At 38.8% G+C, this 24,621-nt stretch overlaps 2 protein-coding genes across 3 annotated transcripts; one reads left to right on the top strand and one right to left on the bottom strand.

The window, feature by feature from the left end:
- Positions 1 to 4,905: 4,905 nt before the first annotated feature.
- vps29 (VPS29 retromer complex component) lies at positions 4,906 to 10,960 on the bottom strand. 2 transcript variants are annotated; one of them, XM_062440024.1, is made up of 5 exons: positions 10,835 to 10,866; positions 8,923 to 8,934; positions 7,430 to 7,621; positions 6,610 to 6,845; positions 4,906 to 5,450 (listed from the first exon to the last, which is right to left on the bottom strand). In XM_062440024.1, the coding sequence occupies exons 1-5, from the start codon at positions 10,835 to 10,837 to the stop codon at positions 5,333 to 5,335; spliced, it is 561 nt and encodes a 186-aa protein (XP_062296008.1). In that variant the 5' UTR covers positions 10,838 to 10,866; the 3' UTR covers positions 4,906 to 5,332. The 2 variants fall into 2 exon arrangements, with proteins under 2 accessions (XP_062296008.1, XP_062296009.1); XM_062440025.1 differs by lacking the exon at positions 8,923 to 8,934 and having other exon boundaries at positions 10,835 to 10,960.
- Positions 10,961 to 11,933: 973 nt separating this feature from the next.
- Positions 11,934 to 24,382, top strand: eif5 (eukaryotic translation initiation factor 5). The gene is made up of 12 exons (XM_062440020.1): positions 11,934 to 11,971; positions 12,690 to 13,014; positions 15,457 to 15,736; positions 15,923 to 16,004; positions 17,064 to 17,236; positions 17,598 to 17,709; positions 17,875 to 18,002; positions 19,930 to 20,091; positions 20,334 to 20,495; positions 20,642 to 20,806; positions 21,336 to 21,476; positions 23,858 to 24,382. Exons 3-12 carry the CDS (start codon positions 15,665 to 15,667, stop codon positions 23,954 to 23,956), a joined length of 1,296 nt encoding a protein of 431 aa, XP_062296004.1. The 5' UTR covers positions 11,934 to 11,971; positions 12,690 to 13,014; positions 15,457 to 15,664; the 3' UTR covers positions 23,957 to 24,382.
- The last annotated feature ends 239 nt before the right edge of the window (positions 24,383 to 24,621 follow it).

Genomic DNA, 24,621 nt, shown 5'->3' with positions numbered 1-24,621 from the left:
TACAGTAGGTAAACGATTACTATACTATAAATATGAATTTAAACAAAAAAGTGTTTTTTATTTCTTCAGTTGGGGATTTGACAAATAATGATTAACTGTATTAGATATCTCAACAACTATGGGAAGCTCTTGAATTTAACACCCTGGCCGTCTAAGCTACCAGCTAGTTAGCTACCAGATGCTAGATACTGGAGGCCAATACGGGTCAAATATACTGTATTGTGATACTTGCTTGTTTATTTGATCAATTATAAACTAATAAAAAATGAGTAAACCCTTCAAAGGTTATGGCAATCATAGTTACCATGGCAAATGCTTGAATTAAGCAAACTAGCCGCGTTGGCTGCCAGCTAACCTAGTTACCTAATAACTAAGTTATTAACTGACATGGTGGCCTGTCATAAAGGGTCAAATACACTTATTAAAAAGAAAAAAGTTGTGGTGGACACACACATCCAGAAGAAGAAATAAAGCAGGTGCTGGACCAAACAACAAATGAAAAACAAGAGAAAAGTCTGCACACTGCAGCTACCAACGCAGGTATTTATTTTGATATCACCAGCGTGACGTTTCGAGTCTGAAGGAGAGCATTGTGCTCGAAACGTCACACTGGTGATATGCAAATAAATACCTGCACTGGGAGCTGCAGTGTGCAGACTTTTCTCTTGTTTTTCAAATACATTGTTTAAAAGGGTGAATCTAAACAAAGATGTGTTACAATAAATGTTAGCTATGGAGAAATTTTCGTCATGGACTTTGATGGATTTTAATCTCTAGGTATATCATGGCTTTGAATAAACACTGTCGCCCCTTTGAGACATAATCTTCTCTGCTTTCTTTCTGATAACAGCTGGTGTTAACATCAAAAATGGTACGAAAATCTACAAACAACCAGCTGCAAGATGTGAACCACAACTCCAACATGCAACGACCATCCCAATCCCCAAAACCATGACCGCAGCCCCGTTCTTGACGGTACACTAATGTCATTGTGATCTATTTTGGATGCATGACATTTTCATACAATTGTACTATTCTCTGTTATCATGAAAGATGTCAAAGGCAAGAAACTGCAAGGCCAGTTTAGCTTATTGTGAAACTTCTACCATTGAAGTAACCTCATTTTTAGTAATCCTATATTCTCAAATAGTGAAATATTGGAATGCAATGCAATACAAAGTACAGTAGAAGCCAGATCAGTGTTTGATGATGTGACCTCTGTCCGTCCCTCAGCACACAGCGCTAACACCAGCTCAGAAGGAGTATCTGTATACCATCGCAGCCTCCTACAGTACCACACATGTGCGTAACCTCATCACCCAACATTACATGAATGTGCTGCACAGGTGTATACGAGCAGGTGAGAAAAATAAAAACCTCCAAACAAATAGCCAATTGCTTTCAGTTTGAGTCTTAAACGGGAACTCAACAAATTGTAAAGTCTGTTCAGAGGTGTTGGGGAGGAAAACTGCATATGTGACAAAAGTCCTTAAAGCCTTGAAAAGACCTCTGTAGCTGCTCCTCATCTCTGCAGGAGGCTTTAACTCCAGGCTATATTAAATCTCCAACCTAACTGATTGTAGTCAAGTTGCATGGTGGTCGATACAGGAACCAAGTTTTGACATAATGCATATAATAGAAAAGACACTATCTGTGGTTCTTCTGCATCAATATTGACAATATTGACAAAAACTGTTCATCATGAGTGCGACAGTGTTAGAGGAGTACTCGTTAATGCCCTTTAGTGCCATATATTTTTAGTTACTTGCATTTTTTGGGGGGTGGGGGTGTAACTTCCGAGGACTCTGTAAATAAAAATAAAAAAGTCCTCCTTGCTTTGATCTATACCCTAAAGAAATTAGGTATACTCTGTGCAATAGCTACCACAAGTTTCTTAAGATCTGATGACGCTTTATTGAATATATTAGGAAGAAAAGGTGTCAACATGGGAACTTATGGTCTCGGACTGTATTGCACTGTATCGTACATGTTGTGGCCTTTCTATCTAGGTGAATAAAGGGAGTAACATACTAAGTTTGATAAGTTCAGTTAACCACAAGAAAAATTACTTTAAATAAAAACATTTTTAAAAAGCAGCTGAATCACCTTCAAATATACCAATATCGCATTTATTAACAGACAATAATTAACAGAAAAATAGGATTAACAGAATGAAATTAGGGACAAATTGTCATATTGTTCTCTGATCCGCCAGAATTATAGTTTTTTAGCCTTCATCTTGGACCATCCTCAACCTCACTTGGTCTTGATGCCATAAACTCTGTTTCTGACTTCAATCCCCCTTGTGGACATTTTAGGTATTGAATGGATTGACTTGCATATGTGTACTTATCCTGTGAGCTGGCAGTTTGTTTGTTTTATTTTGTTCTAACTCATGTCATGTCTATTTGTTCGTTTTGGAGGGGGGTTGTATTGTGAAAAAGGAACATTTTGATATATGTATGTATTTTTAGTTTTAACTCTATTTTGGCTGTGTTTGCAGGCAACAACCATGAGAGGGACGATAACCTTGTTGGGACTGCTGCAAATGATGCAAGTGAAAAATATCAATCAGATGTTCCCTCCAGGGCAAAACAGAAGGGGAAATTAAACACTGGTGCAAGGAATCCAGGAAAATCCCCTCTCCCCAAAGTCCCAGCCAGACAAGCCAGGTGGGACACTCAATTTCAACATATATTTACACAAAAACATGTTTTCAAGGAGATTATGCTTTCATATGAAGCACAAAAAAAAGAATCACTATTAAATAATAGCTTGTGTTTATGTTGTCCAGTGGCTGAAGGCAAGGCAGCATACAATTAAAAATAAATGAATAAATAATACATTTTTAAAAAAGAACCCAATTATAATAAAAAAATAAAACAAAGTACAGAAAAATAGAAAGAGTGAAAGAAAAATAAAAGCTAGACCAAAATATAGCATGAAATATTAGAGTGCAGAGAGGCTGAAGAGAAATGTTATACCATTAAAAAAAAAGTAGAACATTTAACTTTCTATTAATTACAGTCATTTTTCATTATACAGACATTTTGATCATGTGTAGCAACCCCAGTCTTTTATTAACATTGCAGGCTTTCCAACATCTCTGCACCAAATATTTAAACTTTAGTTGATTCATAATTTTCATTTTTGTTTCTAGGAACCAGGATTGAGCTGGAAGAAGAGGAGAGGGAGGAGGAGGAGGAAAATAATAGTCTGGATAGTCTTTCTTTGGAAGAATGGGATGATGACACCATAAAAGTGAATAGTGGGTTTTATTGTAAAGGCTGTGAGTCACGACTCAGTTTGCAAATGATGTATGCCTGATTATTAATGGATAAAACATATTTTTACATTGCTGACCCCAAGTGGTAGCAAGAGGAAGCACTTTTCATTTCCTGGAAGTCACGTGATTACTGGTTGGACTGGAGGAGAGGCACTGGGATGACAGCTCATTTTCTAAACTTGGTCTGGTCACATGATCAGCTCTTTGCTGTGGCCATGACCACATAAGTATTTATAAATAACGTCAGGGCCAACAGATGCAGATGATAAAAAGTAGGGTTTGTTGTATTTCTTTGAAAAAATAACTGAATATTTTGGTTTCTCAGTGCCTTAAACTTCAGTTTTTGTGGACACGGGATAAACCGAGCCCTATATGATTAATTATTTAAACCACTAAGTGTGTAACAAGAACACTTCAGGTCACATTTCTTTCTTTGCAGCGTCAGCTGTGAATGTAGAGTTAAGGTTCAAGCATTTAGCAGTCATGTATGACCCCTTCAAGTCCAGTGAAGAGATCACTGAGGGGTTGCAAATATCAAAGTCTGCACACATGCTTCATCAATTAGCAAGAAAAAGAAGGCCCTGCTAATGAACTTGATATGAAGCGCCTATATCAGCTTTAACCATTTATTTTAGAATACAAATGTTGCTCCTGAAAGTAAAGTTGTCTTCTTTAAGTGTCTGCAGTTTTGTGATTGTTTTTTTTAGTTGCAGACTATAAACAGATCAATAGTGTTAGACTTCACTGTATAATTATGGTCATCCATGTTTGTTATTGTGAAAATGTTATATTACATAAATGTAGTTTGGAATTCTATGTGTAAACTGGTTAACTTTGTTGGTCGGTAGTGACCACTGAGGTCATTCTAATCTGAACTAACATACAAAACATACAATGCACTACATGTATTTACTTATTTTCTTTTTATTGTAATATAATAAACCAATTGTTTCCAATGTTTTGTCTTGTGAGCTCTTGTATAAAAGCAATGTGTAGTTGTGTCTCCTTGTCACATCTCAGATGTCTATGAGTTGTTAACAGCTCCACCAAATAGTGTTTTTTCCCTCTAAACTTCTCACATGGTTTCATTTCAATAAATGTTCAAATGATCCAATATTTCAGCAAAAATCAAAGATTAGACGAAAAGTCCAAAAACTGAAAACATGAATCATCTCACCACCCCTAACATGTATCTGCTGACCCATTGGAGGGGCCCCACCCCTAGGTTGGGAACCACTGGACTAAACTAGCTAACTGTATATAAAGTAGTGTAAACTAGCTCCACCTCCAGCAGCTACAACAGTAACATGCTGCTCTAACACTGATGCTTCACTATTAATAATCTACTGTCATAAAGTTAGAGCAGCAGGACTTTACCTTGTAATACTTTAAGTAAATTTAGCAGATTATACTTCTGTACTATTACTAAAGAATGATTTTAAATGCAGGATTTTTACTTGCAACTGAGTACTTTTACATTCTGATATTGCTGCTTTTACCTAAATAAAGAATCTGAGCACTTCCTTCATTGATGATTATATGAATATATTGTGCTGCTACATGTGTGGTTTACACCATCAAATAAACACTGCTTTTATAATTGAAGACAGAATAACTGATGGAGTGAAATTAAATCTTTATTGTGGGAAGGAAATGAATGAAAGAAGGCCGACTACAGGAAGCTAAAGGCCTGTTGGTTACATGTACAGGACATGACAAGGGTGAAAATTTTAAAAAAGAAGAGAGAAAAAAAAGGAACAGAAAATGGCACCGAATATTTCTTTTGATAACAAATACATATGACATTATTGCATTCTCTACAGTTACCAAATGACAGCCTGGATACAAGCAAATGCTGATGACATATAAACAATATAATACATAGATCTTTTAGAGTTAAGTTACTGAACAGTTTGTTACAGCATCGACATTGTGGTGACTGTGAGGGGGACGCTGCTGCTGCCCCCTGGTGGTGGAAAATAGGAATGAAACGTTACACTGACCGCCCCCCTCCCTTCTGCCTCTCCTCAACTCACAAAACTCTCTTTAAGATTTCTTGTACTCGATTCTCTCCACCTTCACGTCGTCACCGATCAGCTGATAAACGTACGTCACCACTGTAGATGCCTGGATGTCCATTAATACAAAAGAGGGGATGATGTTGCTGAAAGGAGAGAGGACAGATGCGTTTTAGGTCAAGAATTCTGCTGTGCTCTTGGCTGCTTGTAATTACAGTCAGTGTGGTTCTAGCGTTACACACGAGTTGTACAGTTTGTCACACTGGAGAAGAGCATCAGCAGTTTCACTTCCTGTTTCAGTTCTGTAGATTATCAAATGTAATGCGGACTATAGCTGCAACTATTACATTATTTCAATCAACCATTTTTTAACAGGAATCCACATTTTTTTACGACATTTACTTCTACATTTTAAAGACCAATGACTAGTGAATTCATTGAGAATATAGAAAAACAGATGGATCGATAATGCAAATAATTAGTTAGTCGCAGCCCTACACATTAATATATTAAAGGGATCTTAACCCTCCTGTTGTCCTCAGGAAAGAAGGAAGGATTGAAGGAAGGGAGGAAGGAAATAAGGAAGGAAGGGAGGAAGGAAGGAAGGAAGGAAGGAAAGGAGTAAGAAGGGAGGGAGGAAAATAAGAAGGAAGTAAAGAGAGAAGGAAAGGAGGAAGGAAGGGAGGAAGGAAAGGAGGAAGGAAGGGAGGAAGGAAGAAAGGAAGGAAGGAAGGAAGGAAGGAAGGAAGGAAGGAAGGAAGGAAGGAAAGGAGTATGGAGGGAGGAAAAGAGGAAGGAAGGAAGGAGAGGAGGAAGGAAGGAAGGATGGAAGTGAGGAAAGAAGTATGGAAGGAGGAGGGAGCAACGAAAGAGAGAAGGAGGGGAAGAACGAAGGAAAAATTAAAGAAAGAGGGAGGAAGGAAGGAAGGAAAGAAGGAACAGTCAAAAGAGATGGGGTCAATTTGACAGGAGGGTTAAATAAAGTTATAAAGTTAAAGTCATATCAGGTTCATTAGCGTGGCCTTGTTTTTCTTGATAAATAATGAAACGTGAGCAGACGTAAGATTATTTTGTCAATTAATCAATTAGTGATTTGATGAAGAGAAACAAAAAATGGTGAAAAATGTCGATAACTGTTCCCCAAAACATAAGATGATGCCCTCAAATGTCTGTTTCTGTCTCAATCACTAGTCCACAACCCAAAGATCTTTAGTTTATTATGATGCACTTAATTTGACCCCATTTCCAGGCTTGTTGGTTGTAGCAGCACCAGCAGGGCTTCATTAGTGTAAATGGCTTTCATACCTTTCCAGTGCGCTGTAGGCTCCTGTGGCTGAACCGGGGTTGATGTAGAACTTGTTCTCGTTTTCAAACGCCTCGAACTTGTGTGTGTGCCCGGAGATGAGGATGTCGACGTCCAGCTGCCTCTGGAGCAGCGCCAGGCTGGCCATGTCGCCCCAGGGGATCACCTGGTGGCCGTGAATGAGGCCGATCTTAAACTGGCCCACTGTCACCACCTTCTGCTCCGGGTAGTTCAGGTTCTGGGAGGGGGACGAGAAGGCAACAAGGTGTAATGTTACTATCATTCGACGGTGCTGTTTTTTGTAATAACACACTTTGCTCTCAATAATACACCACTGAAAACTGCCACGTGAGCTTCAACCAGATACAGTAAACATGAGATCAGCGAGGAGGGAGCAATTACCACTTCATTACCTTGCAGTCCTTCCGTCTGTAGCACTGGCAAGAGCTCCATTTCCTCCTACAATGCAATTAAATACTCAGCTACATAAGTTGTGGCTCTTTCGAATGAACCTCAGATCGGAAATTCTGTCAAATAAAATTCTGCTTGGCAACTTGTGTCGCGTCTTTTATGATTTCATAGACTAATCTGGAATATAACATGCTAAAATATAAATATTGCACCCGGTCCATTTCATATGATTACATAGTTTTTTCTCTTGAATGCCTCATTTGCATTTAAAGGTTATGCATCTAAGGAATACAGTTTCTCTTGACCCTTTACCCTGACCAACTAAGCAGGGTTTCTTCTAGTGCTGTGGGGTGTAATGAATGTTATCTGGGCTTTAGATTATTTTAACGTTGTCTCCAAACACACACAGACCTCGTCGAAGTCTCCCCGGACTATGTGGACGTCTCCAGCGAGGGTTTTCAGGTAGTCATAGCTCTCCTTGGTGCAGAGGTTGCCCGTGCAGAGAATGTGTTGGATCTTCCCCGGTACCAACAGCTTCTTGAACTTGGCTGGCAGGGTGTTGCACCGGTGGGGGATGTGCAGGTCACCTAACACCAGGACCAACTGAGAGCATCACACAGACACACGCACACAGGTTAGACACCCACCGGCGAGCCCTGAGAGAGTTCAGACTGCATGTTGGGTCTGAACGTTGAAAATAAAGGAAGTGGGCCGAGGATAGAGCTATGTGGGACGCCACAGGTTGTTTCTGCAGCAGAGAATGATGCCAGTACCACCAGAACCACTGTACTCCTCAGTTAGTTATGTTTCAATTGTTTGAATATTGTCTCAAACAATCAAATTAATTTATGTTATTGAACCCAAACAACAAACCTAGTCCAGATTAATTCAGTACAGTGGATAAATGTAATAACAGGCTCATAAAAAGGTTTCTTGAAGCTCAAACTAGTAAATAAGCAATTCTAAAGTTTTATAAGTACAAAGCTGTGTTTATTAAGTGTCTGAACTCAAACTGGGTCGTACATGTCACTGAATAAATAACAGTAGCAAGTTAATGTTCGTCTTTAACGGGAGCACAGCTGAATATCAGACACTCAATGAAAAGATGTAGGACATTTAAGAGAGAGAGATAATTATGTTTTCACACAAACACAAGGAGTCAATAAGAAACGAAACACCAACAAACCTGATTCATATTAAACATGAAACCCATAAAATAACCATATCACTCCACTGGCGAGCAGACACCCACATTACAAGGAACTATGACTGATGGATAAATGTGTGGCTTAGAGGAATAATATCTTTGTTTTAGTGATTACATTTAAGAGATGCAATAATTATTCAATGAATGTGTTTACTAAAAATTAACTGCTAATTATTTTAACAACAAATTAAACATTTTGAGTCATTTCTGAGGAAAAAAATGCCCACATTCTCCTGATCCAGCTTCTTAAATGTGAATATTTTTGGGTTTCTTTAGTCTTCTGTGACAGTTAACTGAATATCTTTGGGTTGTGAACAGTTTGTCAGGACAGAAGAAGATATTTTAGGTTGTATGTTGGACTTTGGGAAACACTGACTTACTTTAAATAACTAAACTCGACCCCTACCTAAGTCACAGATATCTAAACAAGCTCTCAAAGTGTTTTGGCTTGTTTTGGGTCGATTATTAACTAGTGAGTTTTTCTTTTAGGGCAAAAGCAAAGTGAATGTGTAATTAAAGCATCATAGGTTGCCAGCTGCAGGTTGCTGAATAAGCAGCAGCTAGTCGTGCTGTGAGACGTAGAAAAACAGCAGATCTCTCCAAACGGTGGAGCAATCCCAATCCCAGTGTTAGTGTTCCAGGCAGAAGAGCGAGCAGAAAAAACCACAGGGACCCGACACAGAGCGAGGACACTTACCCGGTGACCAGCCTGGTTGATTGGAGACAGGCAAGGAGGGGGTGGTGGGAGGAGTGTAGCGGGTGAGAGAGAGAGGAAGGCAGGATGTGCGTGGAGAGAATGACACAAGGCATGATCAAAGATTGGTGGGGAAAAAAATATAAAAAGAAGAGACAAGAAGAAACAGTTGGGACAAGAAGGAAAAACTGAAATTAGAAATTAAAAAGTGAATGGATTAAGTCGACAGATATTAATCATTCCAAAACAAATAAGAAAAGTTAAACGACAATGTGGTTGAATCGCTGGTTAATGGCTGATGATGGTTAGTGATTACATTAAAGAATTATAGATTATATTTATTTTACTGTGTGATCAAAACAATGTGGTGAAGCAGAGCAGGGGAACAAGTAATCAGATCCTTTACTTTATTAAAAGTAATACAGTAAATATTAGCAGTATATGTAGTTAGAGTATTACAGTAAAAGTACTGCAGTATTATGAGTGATGTAGTATGCAGTATTACAGTAAAAGTACTGCAGTATTATGAGTGATGTAGTATGCAGTATTACAGTAAAAGTACTGCAGTATTATGAGCGATGTAGTATGCAGTATTACAGTAAAAGTACTGCAGTATTATGAGCGATGCAGTATGCAGTATTACAGTAAAAGTACTGCAGTATTATGAGTGATGTAGTATGCAGTATTACAGTAAAGTACTGCAGTATTATGAGTGATGTAGTATGCAGTATTACAGTAAAAGTAGTGGTTTGGTCCCTCTGACTGATATATTATTATTATGACATCATTAGATTATTAATAGTGAAGCATCAGTGTTAGAGCAGCATGTTACTGTTGTAGCTGCTGGAGGTGGAGCTAGTTTACACTACTTTATATACAGTTAGCTAGTTTAGTCCAGTGGTTCCCAACCTAGGGGTGGGGCCCCTCCAAAGGGTCAGCAGATAAATGTGAGGGCTGGTGAGATGATAAAATGTTTTTAGTTTTTGGTCTTTTTCTCTATTCTTTGATTTGAAGCATGTGAGAAGTTTAGAGGGGAAAATCACTATTTGGTGGAGCTGTTAACAACTCATAGACATCTGAAATGTGAGCCTGACTACACACTGGTTTACTGGTTTCATCTTTAAAAATGTGTTGTATTTTAAAAGCTTGTTATATTATCCATTGTGTCAAATCTTCATCTGAAAAGTAACTAAAGCTGTCAAATAAATGTAGTGAAGTAGACATTACAACATTTCCCTCTGAGATGTAGTGGAGGGGAAGTAGGAACTTGCATTACATGAAAACACTCAGTACCTCAAAAGTACCGATCTTGAGTAAATGCACTTAAAATACACTTTAACTTGTTGTCTTTACAAACATTTCCTGCACTTTGTGAAAATGTGTTTATAAAAGACAATGAGAGGATGAGTGAATGACTGAGTGAGTGAATGCATGAATGTATAGCATGTAATTTGCAGTCATTACTAGCTGATTACACACAGAGATGGTTAACAGTTGCAGATATCAGGTGAGTGACTGAGTGATAAGGTAGCTGTTAGCCTGTTAGCACGGCGAGCTAACGGGGGTGAGAAAAAAAGTGACAAAACGTCGCGCTATCAATCAAACAGAGACAAATGATGACTAATGGACACATAAAAGGCCACCGTGCACATGAACAGAGGGACTTTAATGGGTTGTTGCAGCTTGTCGCTTTGATATTTGGGGACTAAAGTGCTCAGCTGTCATGTGATCATTGATCCATCTCGGAATGAAGCTTCACTACGACAAAAAAAACATCAAAACTTCGACTTTGCAGACGAGCTGAAGCCAAAAAGTCGGTTTCCTTTAATCGAGAGCAAGTCTAAGAGAACATCTTGGTCGAGACTCCACCTGTAAATGTCGGGAAATTGAGGGTTTTTTGCCATTTCATACTCACCATCTTCTATTTTGCTGTTTCTGCGAGTCAAGTTGAGGAAGCGCCTACGCACGTACGGCGTCAGGCAGTCAGCCAATCAGAGAGGAGGATGTCAGCGGTTGCGTCAAGCTTGATATAATTCTTCCGGTTATCCTTTCAAAATAAAAATAAAAGGTTGAATGAACAAATCTAGAGAAATAGGGAGTAAAAAATCACATTAACAATGATCTGGTTTGAATGATAGATTTACATGTCTGACATTTTATGATTGATGGGCTTCACAAAAAGGCTACATACAAATCTAGTATTCCATATCTCAAAGGAAGGCTGTGGTGATAAAAATATTGATTTTAAAGAATTACAAACAGCAATATCTGTATTCAGTAACATGTTAAATATTTAAAAAATAGGAAAAAAAACTCCCGAGCTTTAATTTAATTACACTTTTTTTTTTTATCATAAAGTAATCAAATGTAATAATTTACATTAATTGGTTTGAGTTATTGAAATAGTTACATTACTTATTACATTTTAAATAAGGTAACTAGTAATCTGTAACCTATTACATTTCCAAAGCAACCTTCCCAACCCTGGGTATGACTAACTCAGACTGCTTCACATCAACTTTTAAATGACTATGTGGGGGACACCTTATAAGATAAGATAAAACTTTATTGATCCCACAGTGGGGAAATTCATCGCTACATCAGCTCAAAACAAATGTATACAACAATAAAATAAAATAAATTAAAAAAGGACCTTAAAGTGCAATTATAGTGCAGCATTGTACAGTCTGACTGCACTTGGGGTGTATGAGTCAGTCACTGAAGGAGCTGCTGAAGGCCCTCACAGTCTGATGCAGAGGGTGGGAGGTGTTGGTCTCCTCTCTCCCACCACCTCTATGGAGTCAAGGGGGCAGCCACAGCCTGAGCTAGCTATTTTTTTATCAGACTTGTAAAAACTGTGGACTCGCCCTTTAAAGTACAGACTTGCGCAAACAGGAACCACATTAAAAAAAAACAACAACACAAGTACAGGATGTTTTACTTTGAAATGAATGCCACCACCGGAAGTCCTCCCTCTCCTTCCGCTCGTTAACTTCACATCCGTCAGTAAAAGCGACGCGAGGAGCCGTTTATCACGCAGAACATTCGAGAGGTAAGCTGTGAGATAACTCTCCTCTTTTTACATTTCAGTTTTTATCTCACCCTGACGTGGATTTTAACATCGTTTTTCACAGCCTTAACCAAGAGAAGAAAACTATGGCTTAAACGTTTAAATATATATCTACAACCTTGATCACATTATCGTCGTGGTTAGCTTGGCTTCTCGCGTTAGCTATCTTTGGGATCTGGCTATTTCCTGGAGGTTAATGTTACATATACCGTTTTTTTTTTTAAACATAGGTTATTTATTTAACATTTATACACATTTTTAAATCTTCTCAGCTCTGTGGTGAATCTAAGATGCTTATTAATCACTGTAAATATGATTGTGTGGTCATTTAATATGGGAGGGTTTAGCTTTGAAACACGTGTAACAACCTGATTTGTCTTTATTTAGTCGAAGCCAACTTAGTATAGACATTATTATTATTTAATGTTGTTATTAAAGGAAGGTTGGAGAACTATCAGGGGGATGTGTCTATTATCTGACAGCTGGTGTTGTTAGAGAGGGTTAAATGGAATGGAAACTACTACAGACACACAGTAACACATACATACACAGACACACACACACCTGATGATGATGATGATGTATTGTATGGATATGAACAATATTTTCCTCTCCTCTCTCGCTTTCTCTTCACACCCCCCTTCCTCTCTCTCCCTCTCTCTCTCTCTCTCATCCTCCTCTCTCTTCCTCTCTTTCCTAGGTCCCCCAAACCCCACGGACGTCTCTCCCTCTTCTCTCTCTCTTCTTCTACTCAATGAGAGCTTGGCACCTGCACCACCATTTACCGTCTTCAAGCTTCAGGGTGTTAAACTGTGCCTCAGAGGACTAAAAAAAAAAAAAAGACCCCCACCCCCCCTCCTCCATATATTACAGCTTAAAGAGGACCCCCCCTCCCTCCCCTCCCTTTTTGCTGCAGCCACTACTTCTTCTTCTACTACTACAACACCAGCAACAGCCATCGACCACCGTTCACTGCGGCTCTTGGACGATCAGCGTTGTGTTTATGTCTTTGTTTTGCGAAAACGGTAAGTCCAAAGCACGATTAAGTGTACGTTTTTGCACGTTTTGCTTCTTAAAATAGACGTGTCGGCGTTGCTATGCAGGTAAGAGAGCGATTATTGGGTAATATGACATGTTTCTCCTGCGCCACTGTGCTAAAATGGCGTCTCCCAGTCCCGTCACTCGTGTGCAGCAGTGACTGTATGACGCACTCTGCACCAAGCGGCCAGCTAAGCTAACTACCCCCACTTCTGTCTCCTCCCTCCTCCTCCTCCTCCTCCTGCTCCTCAACACATATACACTGAAATAGCTTCGACCTCTGCCCCCCCCCCCCCCAGCAACGACACTACTTTCTTTTCCATAGACTTTGCATGACACTGGCTTTAGTTAGTTTCATGTTGAATCACGCCTGCATGACTGAGGAGAAGAGAGAGAGAGAGGGGAGGGAGAGAGAGAGGGGAAAAAGCTGCATAGCTGGTGTTTAAAGCGTCAGCAGGGGGAGAGAGATGTTTGGCAGCTGCTAGGCCTCCTGTTTGTGACCTGTTAAACAAGAGCAGGCCTTATGTGACCAAAAAAAAAAGAAAAAGAGAGGCCCTAGTGTAAAACAAAAGGCTTTCACTAAACCATTTATGTACGTATAATAATATGGCTGCAAAAAGCTGAGGTAAGCATCCAGTTTGTTTGTTTGTTTTTATGTGGCTGGATTCCCTCCCCCCCTCCCCTTGTGAATTAAAAGGTAGAGTTCACAATTTGTCACAATGCTGTCTTTAAATAACAAGTCAGGTGCTCCATATGGATATTTGAAACATGTTTGTCATGCTGTAATCATTCCTCCTGTTCATACTGACTGTTAAAAGATCCTTTTAGAATATATTTATTATGTTATTTGTGATTTTGAACTGGAATTCACTGTTGTCCAATGTCCAAAATGTATTTAAAAGTTTATATGAAGCTTTAGTTATGCAAATGAGCCAAATTAAGTAGATATTTTTCAACGTTAGTGCTAGATTCCCTCTTTTTGTTACTATACTACTATACACTAAGAGAGAATTTGATGCTAATCAGACTGTAAATGTGTCAGATATCACTTGATATGACTAACTCAGACTGCTGAAGCTCAATATAAGCTTCACATCTACTTTTAAATGTATTTCTGCACTAAATAATTACAGTGTTTCCCTGTTGAGCTGTGGTGGAAGTATAGTAACAATAAGATGGATTCTGGCACTAAAAAGACTAATGTTGAAACATAGAAGACTTGATTTGACTCATTTAGGATGGCTGAAGCTTCATATTAGCTGTGGATTTTGTCCCAACCACTTTAATTGTAAGTGTATTATGAAGGGATCTTCTAAATATAAGCTAAACATCAACATTTAAAGGAGAAATAACCTCTTTCTCTGTTCATATGGACACCTGACTGCTCATTATAACAGGTTTGAAAAGTTATGAACTTGTCCTTTAATCTTTCTTGCTTGCTCATTCTTGGATAACAGGCATATTTTATGGATTTGAATTTGTCAGCAGTTATTTTCTGAGCGCAGAGACTTCGACCTTTATCGATTCATGTTTGTAATCCATCTGACAATGAAGGAATTTATGCTGACATTTTAATTGAGGGACTCTGCAGTGTGCCCCCCCAGCTGTCTCCTGAGTCTCTCTCTCTGGATCCTCCATGCTGGCACCGCCTCTGTTTCATTTGGCACACCTGTGTTTTAACTTCAGCTCAGTTTGGCTGAGAAGTGGCTCAAGGATCAACTTTGGCCACTTTGTTTCTGTTCTCATTGATTTATTAGCTTAACAAATAAAGTATTAAATTGCGAAAAGCATTAATACAATTAGGGCTGTGACTATATGTGGTTTCAATTAACTTTTTGCTTTATAAGCTGTCAGATAACAGTGAAAAGTGTTCACCAGTTATCAGAAATTGTCTCACAAGCAGTCAACCAAATATTTACTTTAATAACGATAATAAGAATAAAGTTCTTACATTTGGAGCCAGAATAGAAGCTTTAATAAATTAATTTTTGGCTTTTTTTTGCTCAAATGAAATGTGATACTTTATTAATGAGGTTGAAGTAGGTGGTGGTGGTGTACTGGATTGCATTATATTAAAGAGGTGGATAAAATATTAACACTTTTCAACATAATGCACTCTAGTACATCACACACTACAACCTCAAAGTAGAACAGCCACTTTTCTGACAGTTTGAACAAAAACATAGACTGTATAAGTGTCTTAAAGTAGGAATTAAGGCAGAGTTGTTGCACAGCTGTTCCTAATAAAGTGATCAGTACCTGTACACAAGTTTGTTCAGAATACTGTCAGACTTAAAAACTAAATAGATACCTACACATGGTCCTGGAAAGACACACAGAAAAAATGAATATATGAAATATTCAGGTGTTACCGGTAAATGTGCCTCATTTAAATATTGATGAATTTCTTTTCTCCTCTCCTGTTTCAGAGCTGTTGCGCAGCCGTTGGAACCTGTGTGGTGGAAATCTAGCCTTCAAGCAAGGAGCTTGCGGCCACAGCGGCACAACGTTTTTCATGTCAGAGACCGAGCACGCTTGCAGTCGTTTATGTCATCCCCTCTTTTCCAGACAGAAGATCCCGAAAAATCCCCAACCAAGATCCTTTTATCTTACTGATAGTGCTAACGTCCAGCTAAAATGTCTGTCAACGTCAACCGCAGCGTGTCAGACCAGTTCTATCGCTACAAGATGCCCCGTCTGATTGCCAAGGTAACGGCTCGCTGTCAGTGGTTTAAACATGTTCAAGTAACACTAAATATTAAATGATTACAGATATGGGATAGAGGGTCGGCTTCATTAAATTGGGATTTACTGAGATATAATTTAGTTGTAAATTCTGTTTATAGGAGGAACATTTTGGGTTTTGTCTTTATCTTTTTTGTCTTTTCCATCCAGGTTGAAGGCAAAGGGAATGGAATCAAGACGGTCATTGTCAACATGGTTGATGTTGCAAAGGCATTGAACAGGCCTCCAACATGTAAGTAACTCCACATGTAGAGTCATCCTCTATTTCTCTCTCATCCCAACACCTGTCTTAAATCAACAGTCAGGTGTCTATATGAATAGTGAAAGAGGTTTTCCTCGCTGTAATCATTCCTCCTGTTCATACTGACTGTTAAAAGATCTTCAAATGTGCTTTCAATGTAAAGTGAAGGAGGACAAAATCCACACAGTCATTTAAAAGTAGATGTGAAGTTTATATTTAGCATCATCAGTCTGGGTTAGTCATGTCAAGTGATATCTGACACATTTACAGTCTTTTTTAGCATCAAATTCCCTCATAGTGTTTCCCTGTTGAGCTGTGGTGGAAGTATAGTCACCTCAGTCAAGTATTTGGTACTAAAAACACTGAAACATAGAAGACTTGATTTGACTCATTTGGACGACTGAAGCTTCATATTTGCTTCAGATCAACTTTTAAATACATTTTTGCACTGAAGGAGGACTTTTATTGGGTTTTGTCCTTCATCACTTAAATTGTAAGTACATTATGAACAGATCTTTTAATGGTCAGTATGAGCAGGAGGAATGATTACGGCAAGAAAACAATGTTTTAATGTTCATTTATGCTCCTGACTGCTCATTTTAAGCAGAGTAAAGTCTTGTGGAGATCAACAAAACCTTTTTAACTTGTCCGATGTTTACTCCCTCCTTATCACTTCACGCTGAATGTACTCAACCAAACTGTGTAAAGAGATTAAAGTCAAATTACTTCAGCCTGACGGACGTATCAACAGGCAAAGAAACCACAGAACTGCATAATATTAAACCTATACTGCTGCCGGCAGCTGGAAATGTAGTTTTTATTTTTTTGCTTCTTTAATTTGTCGTCTGTGTTTGAGGCAAAATGTTAGAGGGACAAAATGTTGGTGTGAAGAAGTGTTAAAGTAGATTCAGATTATCCTAAATGAATAAATTCCTGACCGCTTACACACAGAAAAGGATTATCTGTTGCATAAACTTGAATTTTTATGTTGTCTAAATAGAAATTAAATATAAAATTGACTTGATGATGTGTTTTATGATCTCTCTGCAGTCCCGACCAAGTTTTTTGGTTGTGAACTCGGCGCTCAGACCCAGTTTGATTCCAAAAACGACCGTTACATCGTCAATGGATCCCACGAGGCGAACAAGTTGCAGGACATGCTTGATGGGTTCATCAGAAAATTTGTGCTGTGTCCCGAGTGTGACAACCCTGAAACTGATCTGGTAAATATTTCACACAATCAGAAACGGTTGGAGTCTTACTTTGTCCCAATGGCTTGAAGAGAGTGTGTGTTTCTTGTCATTTTACTATACTTTCACTATAGTGTTTATTATATTTAAAGATTAGGGTTCAGCTTTAGAGTGTAGCTGCATAAAAAAAATGGGAGTAAAGACAAAAAAAAGGTTCTGTTTTCCCAGATTATTTTGAATTTAAGTCATGTTACCGAACTTAAAAATAGAGAAGTTAGGCTGATTCACCAAGTGGAAAATACTTGAATACTGAAGCAGATTTCCTCTTACTGGTTTATTTTTATAGTGAAGCTGCTTAAATGTTGTGATAACATTTTATTTGTCTTTCCCACAGAATGTCAACCCCAAGAAACAAACCATCGCCACTGCCTGTAAAGCCTGTGGATACCGCGGCATGCTTGACACCAGACACAAACTCTGCACGTTCATCCTCAAAAACCCACCAGGTGACTTTTTTTTTCTTTTCTTCTTCTACTAATTAAAACCTGGCACCAAAAATAAACAATAATTTGGTAGTTCAATCCTCCTCTAAAGATGACACAGTTATAAAAAATAAAAAAAAACCTGAAATATTTGACTAATAATAAATCTGCTACTCCTTTATATAACAGAGAATGAGCCTGGATCCGCATCTGTAAAGAAAGAGAAAGAGAAGAAGAACCGTAAGAAGGATAAAGAGAACGGCTCTGGCAGCGGAGAGGCAGGGAATCAAGACAACTTTGACGCTCCTCAAGCCGTGGTGCGTTATTGTCAGGTTTCCTCCTCCTACGCCTCCTCCTCCTACGCCTCCTCCTAATCTTTGACCAGACAGGATCGGTGCTGAGCTGGGCAGCTAGATAAAAAAAAAAACAACCCTATTTATGACTTGATCAGCACTCCGACTACTTTGACAGTCAAATAGCGACATGAGCAGCTGTGAGAGTTTCTAACGTACAGTTTAAAATATAATAACGCTGCATCCCTTTTTCTGTTTTAATTTGCTTACCCAGGCTTTATAAAGTGCAGATTGTGAAACGGTTTATAGGTTGACATAGTTGCTCAGACACTGTGGTTGCCAGGTTCAGTGACCGAGTGAACCGAGTGCTAATCTTTACTTAAGCAATAAGTACACAGAGTCTACATTCACTGCCCAGCCCAGTGTTTTTAATCTTTGCTGAGGTTAAACATAATTAACTTTATATGCAAGGCCTTTTATTTTAAGTTGGGCACTAAAACACGTCTCATTTTTGGACCATTTAACCCTTTACATACTGTTCATATTCTACATCCTTGCACTGTGTTCTTAGACCAGGTCAAAATTGACTCGGTCTAAGAATCCCCTTCATAAAAAAGGTGTCTATACCAAATTTTGAACCACAGATCTATTTAGAAAGCATCAATAGGCCAAATGGGTGATTAAACCTTGACTTAATGTTTCAGGGAGCAGAGAGAATATATTTTTTAGGTTTTACACCACTCATTTGGGGATAAAAAACTATTACTATCACACAATTTCATGTCCATACTTTACCTAAGACATGAAAATATAACATAGCACAGAGTTTCCCACAGAATTTTAAGAGACTATGTTGGTTTGATCTCAGTCTGACCCTCTAGGGAGGTCCGAGGGCACGTTTTTAAGCCAGATGCATCATTGTGGTTCACTCTGAGAAGAAAATTAAGAGGTTATAGAAATATAGTGCCTTAGTAATTTAACTACTGGTGGTATAGGTATATGAATGGTGATGACACAGCAAAAAGGTCACGCCCACAAAGCATTGGAAATACATTTTACCAGTTCATAAATGTTCCAAACAAACATTAAAAAAAAGACTAATGTCCATATTTCAGCTCACAGACATGTTTTGCTCACTATGCAACTATAGTGGCACAAACTAGACTATGGTGGGCCGTCATATTTTGTAGCACCTTTTACGAAAGTATAAACATCTGTTTGTGCATTTTTGGACCACTTTAGGAAAAGTCATCAAATTTCAGGGTAAAAGAACATTTGAGGTGTCTAAACAGGTCAAATCTGACCAGAACAGTATGTAAGGGTTAATTTCTTCTCTTTCTGGTTAGTGAGATGTTTAGTGTTTCATGATGACGACGCCTTGTTTTTCTCAGGCTTCAGGCTTCCTTACCAGCAGTATTTTTTTTAAGGTGCTGGCACATGTTGTGTTTTTGTTGGGCGAGCAGCAGCGTGGTGGAAAAAGCTCCCAAACAAATTGAAATGTGTTGTGGGAAGAAACTGAAACACCGGCTTTTCTGGACAAACCTCACTGCCTTGTTTTGGTCTTTGAAAGCCTGCTCCACATTTTAGGGTTGGCTATCGGCTCGGTGGCTCGCCCTGGAGAGACCTCCACAAAGAATTTAGGAAAAAAAAGTTTTTAGTCTAACATTTGCTTCAGGAGGTCATTCAAATTTACCCAAAGCGTTAAAACAAAACGGGTTCTGACTGCTTGAATAAAAGATGCACCTCCTCTGAAGTGCTGACAGTTTATCTGCCAGTTAGTTTCACATAAAATATCCTTTTTTTTTTTATTGCTTGACCTTCTTCCTCACTCCTTTTTGTATTCTCCTGTATGCTCTAACCTTCAGTAAAAACTCAAAACAGCTTTAAAAATAAAACAACCCCACACCATTTATTTCATCTGACGTTTGTCCTCTGTGTGTTGGGTTGTCAGGATGGAGATGATGACGATGAAGACTGGGCGGAGGAGACTACAGAGGAGGCACAGAGGCGACGAATGGAGGAGATCAGTGACCACGCAAAGAACCTCACGCTCAGCGAGGACCTGGAGAAACCCCTGGAGGAGAGGGTCAACCTGTTCTACAATTTTGTGAAAGTGAGAAAAGCTACTCGGCTATAACCAACAGATGTTTTACTTCCGTTATAATAATACTGATAATTACTTAAAATGACTAATCCTCTGAGCACTACTTGAAAATATGAAGTAGTAATATTTAAAACAGGAAACAACAGCATGAAAGACTTTATACCACTATTAACTAATTAAAAGGAACATAATAAATCTTTGCTCCTGTTTTAAGCCTCCACCTCTTAACTTTTCCTCCTTTCGATCTCCAGCAAAAGAAAGAGAGTGGAACCATCGATGCGGCTGATAAAGAGATCTTGGCGGAGGCAGAGCGACTGGATGTGAAGGCCATGGGCCCCCTCATCCTCAGCGAGCTGCTCTTCGACATTAACATCCGCGACCAGATTAAGAAGTACAAACGGCACTTCCTGCGAGTGAGTAAACGTCAAATCGGCTTTTATTTAGTCTGATTTTTACACCAGAACTCAAATTATACCATTCTTCTCTTCAGGACTTTAAAGCAAGTGTCAAGACTTCTTCTCACGCTTGTCGTCTTTCTTTCATTCCTTTTTCTCCTCAGTTCTGCCACAACAACAAGAAAGCCCAGAAGTATCTGCTGGGAGGCTTTGAGTGTGTGGTGAAGCTGCACCAGGTTCAGCTGCTGGCGCGTGTTCCCATCATCCTCAAAGACCTTTACGATGCAGATCTAGTGGAGGAAGACGTCATATTCGCCTGGGCAGAGAAGGTGGGACACTAGATATTATAACACACACTTTCAGCCACTGACGAGAAGAAAAATAGAAGTGAAATGTCAAATACTGATCTAGTTTCAGCTGAATTTGTAACCCTCTGCAGCAGACTTTTGGCTCACTAACAGTTTAAAATGATTTAACTATAAAAATATCAGGTTTTTTTATGATAAATGACTCTTAAAAAGCTCAACATTTATATCAGCCAGTGCACACTATATGATGAGATCGCCAAATATTGATTCTGGCTTGGCAAAATAAATGTTTTAAATAACCTTCTGAACACATTAAAGCACATATATATATTTAATTCAGTCTGCCTTGACATTTTTTATAGATTACATTTGATATAAACTGCCTCTGAAGAACTGTATTATAATCTAATTTCTGCTCTAAATGACATATTGAAGCCTCTAATTTAACTGGAATATTACAGAGAAAACCAATTTAATCACCTGCACTGATAATAGTGATCAGATGTATTTAATCAGAGCTGTAACTCGTCTCTCTCTTTTTCTCCATCAGGTTTCTAAGAAGTACGTCTCTAAGGAACTCGCCAAAGAGATCCACGCCAAGGCTGCTCCTTTTGTCAAATGGCTGAAGGAGGCAGAGGAGGAGAGCGAGGGCAGCGACGAAGAAGAGGAGGAGGAAGATGAGAACGTGGAGGTAACGGAGCCGGACGTAGATCTCTTCCAGAATTTAGTTTTACAGTTTTTTCTTATTAAGAATTTAAATGATTGTATGAAGAAAACATGAAACCAAAAATATCTGTAGCTGCATTTTACTGCTCAGACTCTCCACTTCCTCATAATAATAATAATAAAAAAATAATTAAAATGAAAATAAAATTAATATGAAATAACAAATAAAAAATAAGTAATAATACAAATATTAAAAATGAATAAAATAAAAATATATAATATAAAATAATTTAATAGTGAAAAACGCCAGAATTTAACTTCAGTTTTAAAGATTTTTCCAGACTTTCAGTGTCTGATATCTGTCTAAACTTAAGGTGAGGAAATTATCAAGCTGTATAAAAAAAAAAGTTCTCAGTGTATAAAAGTCCAAACATGTCCCGTCATCACTTAGCAGTGAAACAGAGGAACATTCAGTCTGTCTGCCAGCAGCTCAGCAGCTCCCGATGTAACACGTCACGTCTCGTTTGTTTAATCTGTACAAAAACCAAAATGTAAGAAACGTGTTTTGTGCCAGACGGATTTTTGGCCAGGTACAGCGACTCCGCTAGCTGCTCCCAACCCCCCCTTTTTTATTTTCCAGTGTTAATGTTTAACTAACCAGCTGCTGCTGCTGCTGGATCCTGATTTCATATTGAACAGATGAGAGTCGAGTCAATCTTCTCAAATCAGTCTAAACAAGAAAGCGGATAAGTCTGCTTCACAAAAAAGTTTAAACTAGTCTCTAAAAGACCAGAAAAAGGAAATGAAACCTCAAATCTTCTTTAAATCTTTGGTACAGGGAGCAAAATTAACTTAAAGCTGAGTTTAACTGTTTTAGCAAATTTTAGATACAATCCTGGCTGGTTTGCTTGTTTTAAACTGAATTATTTTGCTAATTAGAGATGTTTTTTTCCCCTCCACAAACAATTTGATTAACTTTTTGAATATTAAAGAAGCACGACAACATATGGCACACTATACAAACACAACAACAAACATGGGAGCAATCAACCAGAAAAAAACAGCTGCTTTCTTTCACACATTGAATCCACTGTTCAGTTCTATCTACTGTCAGCCGTGTGACCTTTGACCCCGCTCAGTGTAACAGCAGTCAGTACTCTGTCCTGAAGGTCTCGGGTTCAAGACATTACGCCGCTTTGACGATAAATTGACAAACTTGTTGCTGAGTCAGCGGCCTCAGAAGTGCTGATTACAATACAATAAATCAATCGAACTTTATTTATATAACAGATTTCTTACAGGTTAACGTGGTGCAAAGGGCTTCACGGTTTATTGACCAGCTGATAATAAGACAACAGATTTTTCTATTCAGTTGTTGCAGATAGTACAGATGGTAGTAAATCAACTTAATATTACATCAGAGCGTCTGCATTAAAGGAAAAGAATATCCTACTATCCCTCCCTTCATCCCTCAGTAAGAGACTAATTAGTTACATAACAACATACATGAATAATAATGATAGTAACCACAATAACAACAATAATAAATGATTAAATGCGTAGATAAATAGATGATGAATAGATGAAAGAAAAATACTTATTAAAGAAACAGGAGGGGGGGGGCTGTCTCTCTATTTCTCTTTCTATCTCACACTCTTTTTCTGTCTCACACTCTTTCTCTTTTTTTCTTTTTCTATCTTTCACATTGTCTCTCTCCCTCTCTCTCTCCTCTCACCCTCTCTCTCCCTGTGTCTCTCTCTCTCTCTCTTTCCCTGTGTCTCTCTCTCTCTCTCTCCCTGTCTCTCTCTCCTCTCCCTCTGTCTCCCTCTCTCTCTTTCTCTTTTTTTTCTCTTTCTATCTCTCACATTGTCTCTCTCACCCTCTCACCCTCTCTCTCCCTCTCGGTCGCTCTCTCACCCTCTCGGTCTCTCTCTCTCCTCTCACCCTCTCTCTCCCGCTCGGTCTCTCTCTCTCCCTCTCCCTCTCTCCTTCTGTCTGTCTCTCTTTTTCTCCCTCTGTCTCTCTCTCCCTCCCTCCCTCTGTCTATCTCTCCCTGTCTCTCTGTCTCTCTCCTCTCACCCTCTGTCTCTCTCCTCTCACCCTCTCTGTCTCTCTCCTCTCACCCTCTCTGTCTCTCTCTCTCTCCTCTCACCCTCTCTCTCTCTCCCTCTCTCTCCTTCTGTCTGTCTCTCTTTTTCTCCCTCTGTCTCTCTCTCCCTCCCTCTCAGCATCATCAGGAACAACAGTAACATTATTGCTAATATAAACTAAGCAGGCTTAACTTCTGTAACTGCAGACGTCTTAATATTCAGGTTACTATAATCTGTTAAACATTGTAGTTGCATCTCTCTGTGGACGCTTTGTGACATCACCCTCTTTCTTTCTTCCTCTCTCTCTCTCCATCAGGTGGTTTACTCGTCATCCGCCCGCGAGCTCAAAGTGGAAACTGTGAAACCGGACAAGCCTGAAAAAGAGGAGGACGACATTGACATCGACGCGATCTGATCTGAGAGGACTTTGGCTTGAAGACGATGAAGATTGAAGCCGATGCTTTCTTGTGTTGTGGCTTTGACTCACGATGCCCTGTACGACCTAAAATGGCTGGCCTTTCCCCCTCTCCTCTTTTACATCCTCCCCTTCCCTTTCTCCCTCTCTCTCTCTCTCCCCCTCTCCTCTCTTCCCCGTTTCCTCGACCCTTCAACCCTCCTCTGCTTTGTGGCATGACTTAACATAGCGCTTTACTTGCTGCACATTAACTCTGTAATTTTGAGATGTATTCAGTTGATGAGATGAAGTCGCTTTTGGGGATTTTAATCATGGGTGTTTCGGGGATCATTTGACTGCACTTTTTTTTTCTTTTTCGTTTTGTTTTGTTTTTGGTCCCTGTATTTTTCCAGTCAATAAAGAATGAATGTTTTGCTATCCACAACACTTCGGCTTCACTGTCTGATTGTCACTAGTTACTATAACTATTAGATACTTCCAGGAAATTATAAATATCTGTATTTTCTGAAAGATAATTGTGACCTTTTTTTATTTTAAAGCCTAAATCAAGAGGCAGACAGTGGTAGGAAGTATCTAATTATGGTACTTAAAGTTATAATTTAAGGTACTTGTATTTAACTTGAGTGAGGGGGAAACATACTATTTAATCCACTAAATTTATTCCA

This window comes from Scomber scombrus, chromosome 19 (genome assembly GCF_963691925.1).
Source record: "Scomber scombrus chromosome 19, fScoSco1.1, whole genome shotgun sequence".
Classification (NCBI taxonomy): domain Eukaryota; kingdom Metazoa; phylum Chordata; class Actinopteri; order Scombriformes; family Scombridae; genus Scomber; species Scomber scombrus.
This window is presented reverse-complemented; position numbering and strand designations above follow the sequence as displayed.

What these genes read in the sequence shown, in the direction of transcription:
- vps29 (XM_062440024.1), bottom strand. An exon ending in TCCGGGGAGACTTCGACGAG is followed by an intron (nt 6,846 to 7,429) that starts GTCTGTGTGTGT and finishes TCCCCCTCCCAG; the next exon opens with AACCTGAACTACCCGGAGCA. An exon ending in GCCTACAGCGCACTGGAAAG is followed by an intron (nt 5,451 to 6,609) that starts GTATGAAAGCCA and finishes CTCTCCTTTCAG; the next exon opens with CAACATCATCCCCTCTTTTG.
- eif5 (XM_062440020.1), top strand. Translation starts at nt 15,665, where the DNA reads ATGTCTGTCAACGTCAACCGCAGCGTGTCAGACCAGTTCTATCGCTAC. An exon ending in TTGACGCTCCTCAAGCCGTG is followed by an intron (nt 18,003 to 19,929) that starts GTGCGTTATTGT and finishes TTGGGTTGTCAG; the next exon opens with GATGGAGATGATGACGATGA. An exon ending in TATTCGCCTGGGCAGAGAAG is followed by an intron (nt 20,807 to 21,335) that starts GTGGGACACTAG and finishes TTTCTCCATCAG; the next exon opens with GTTTCTAAGAAGTACGTCTC.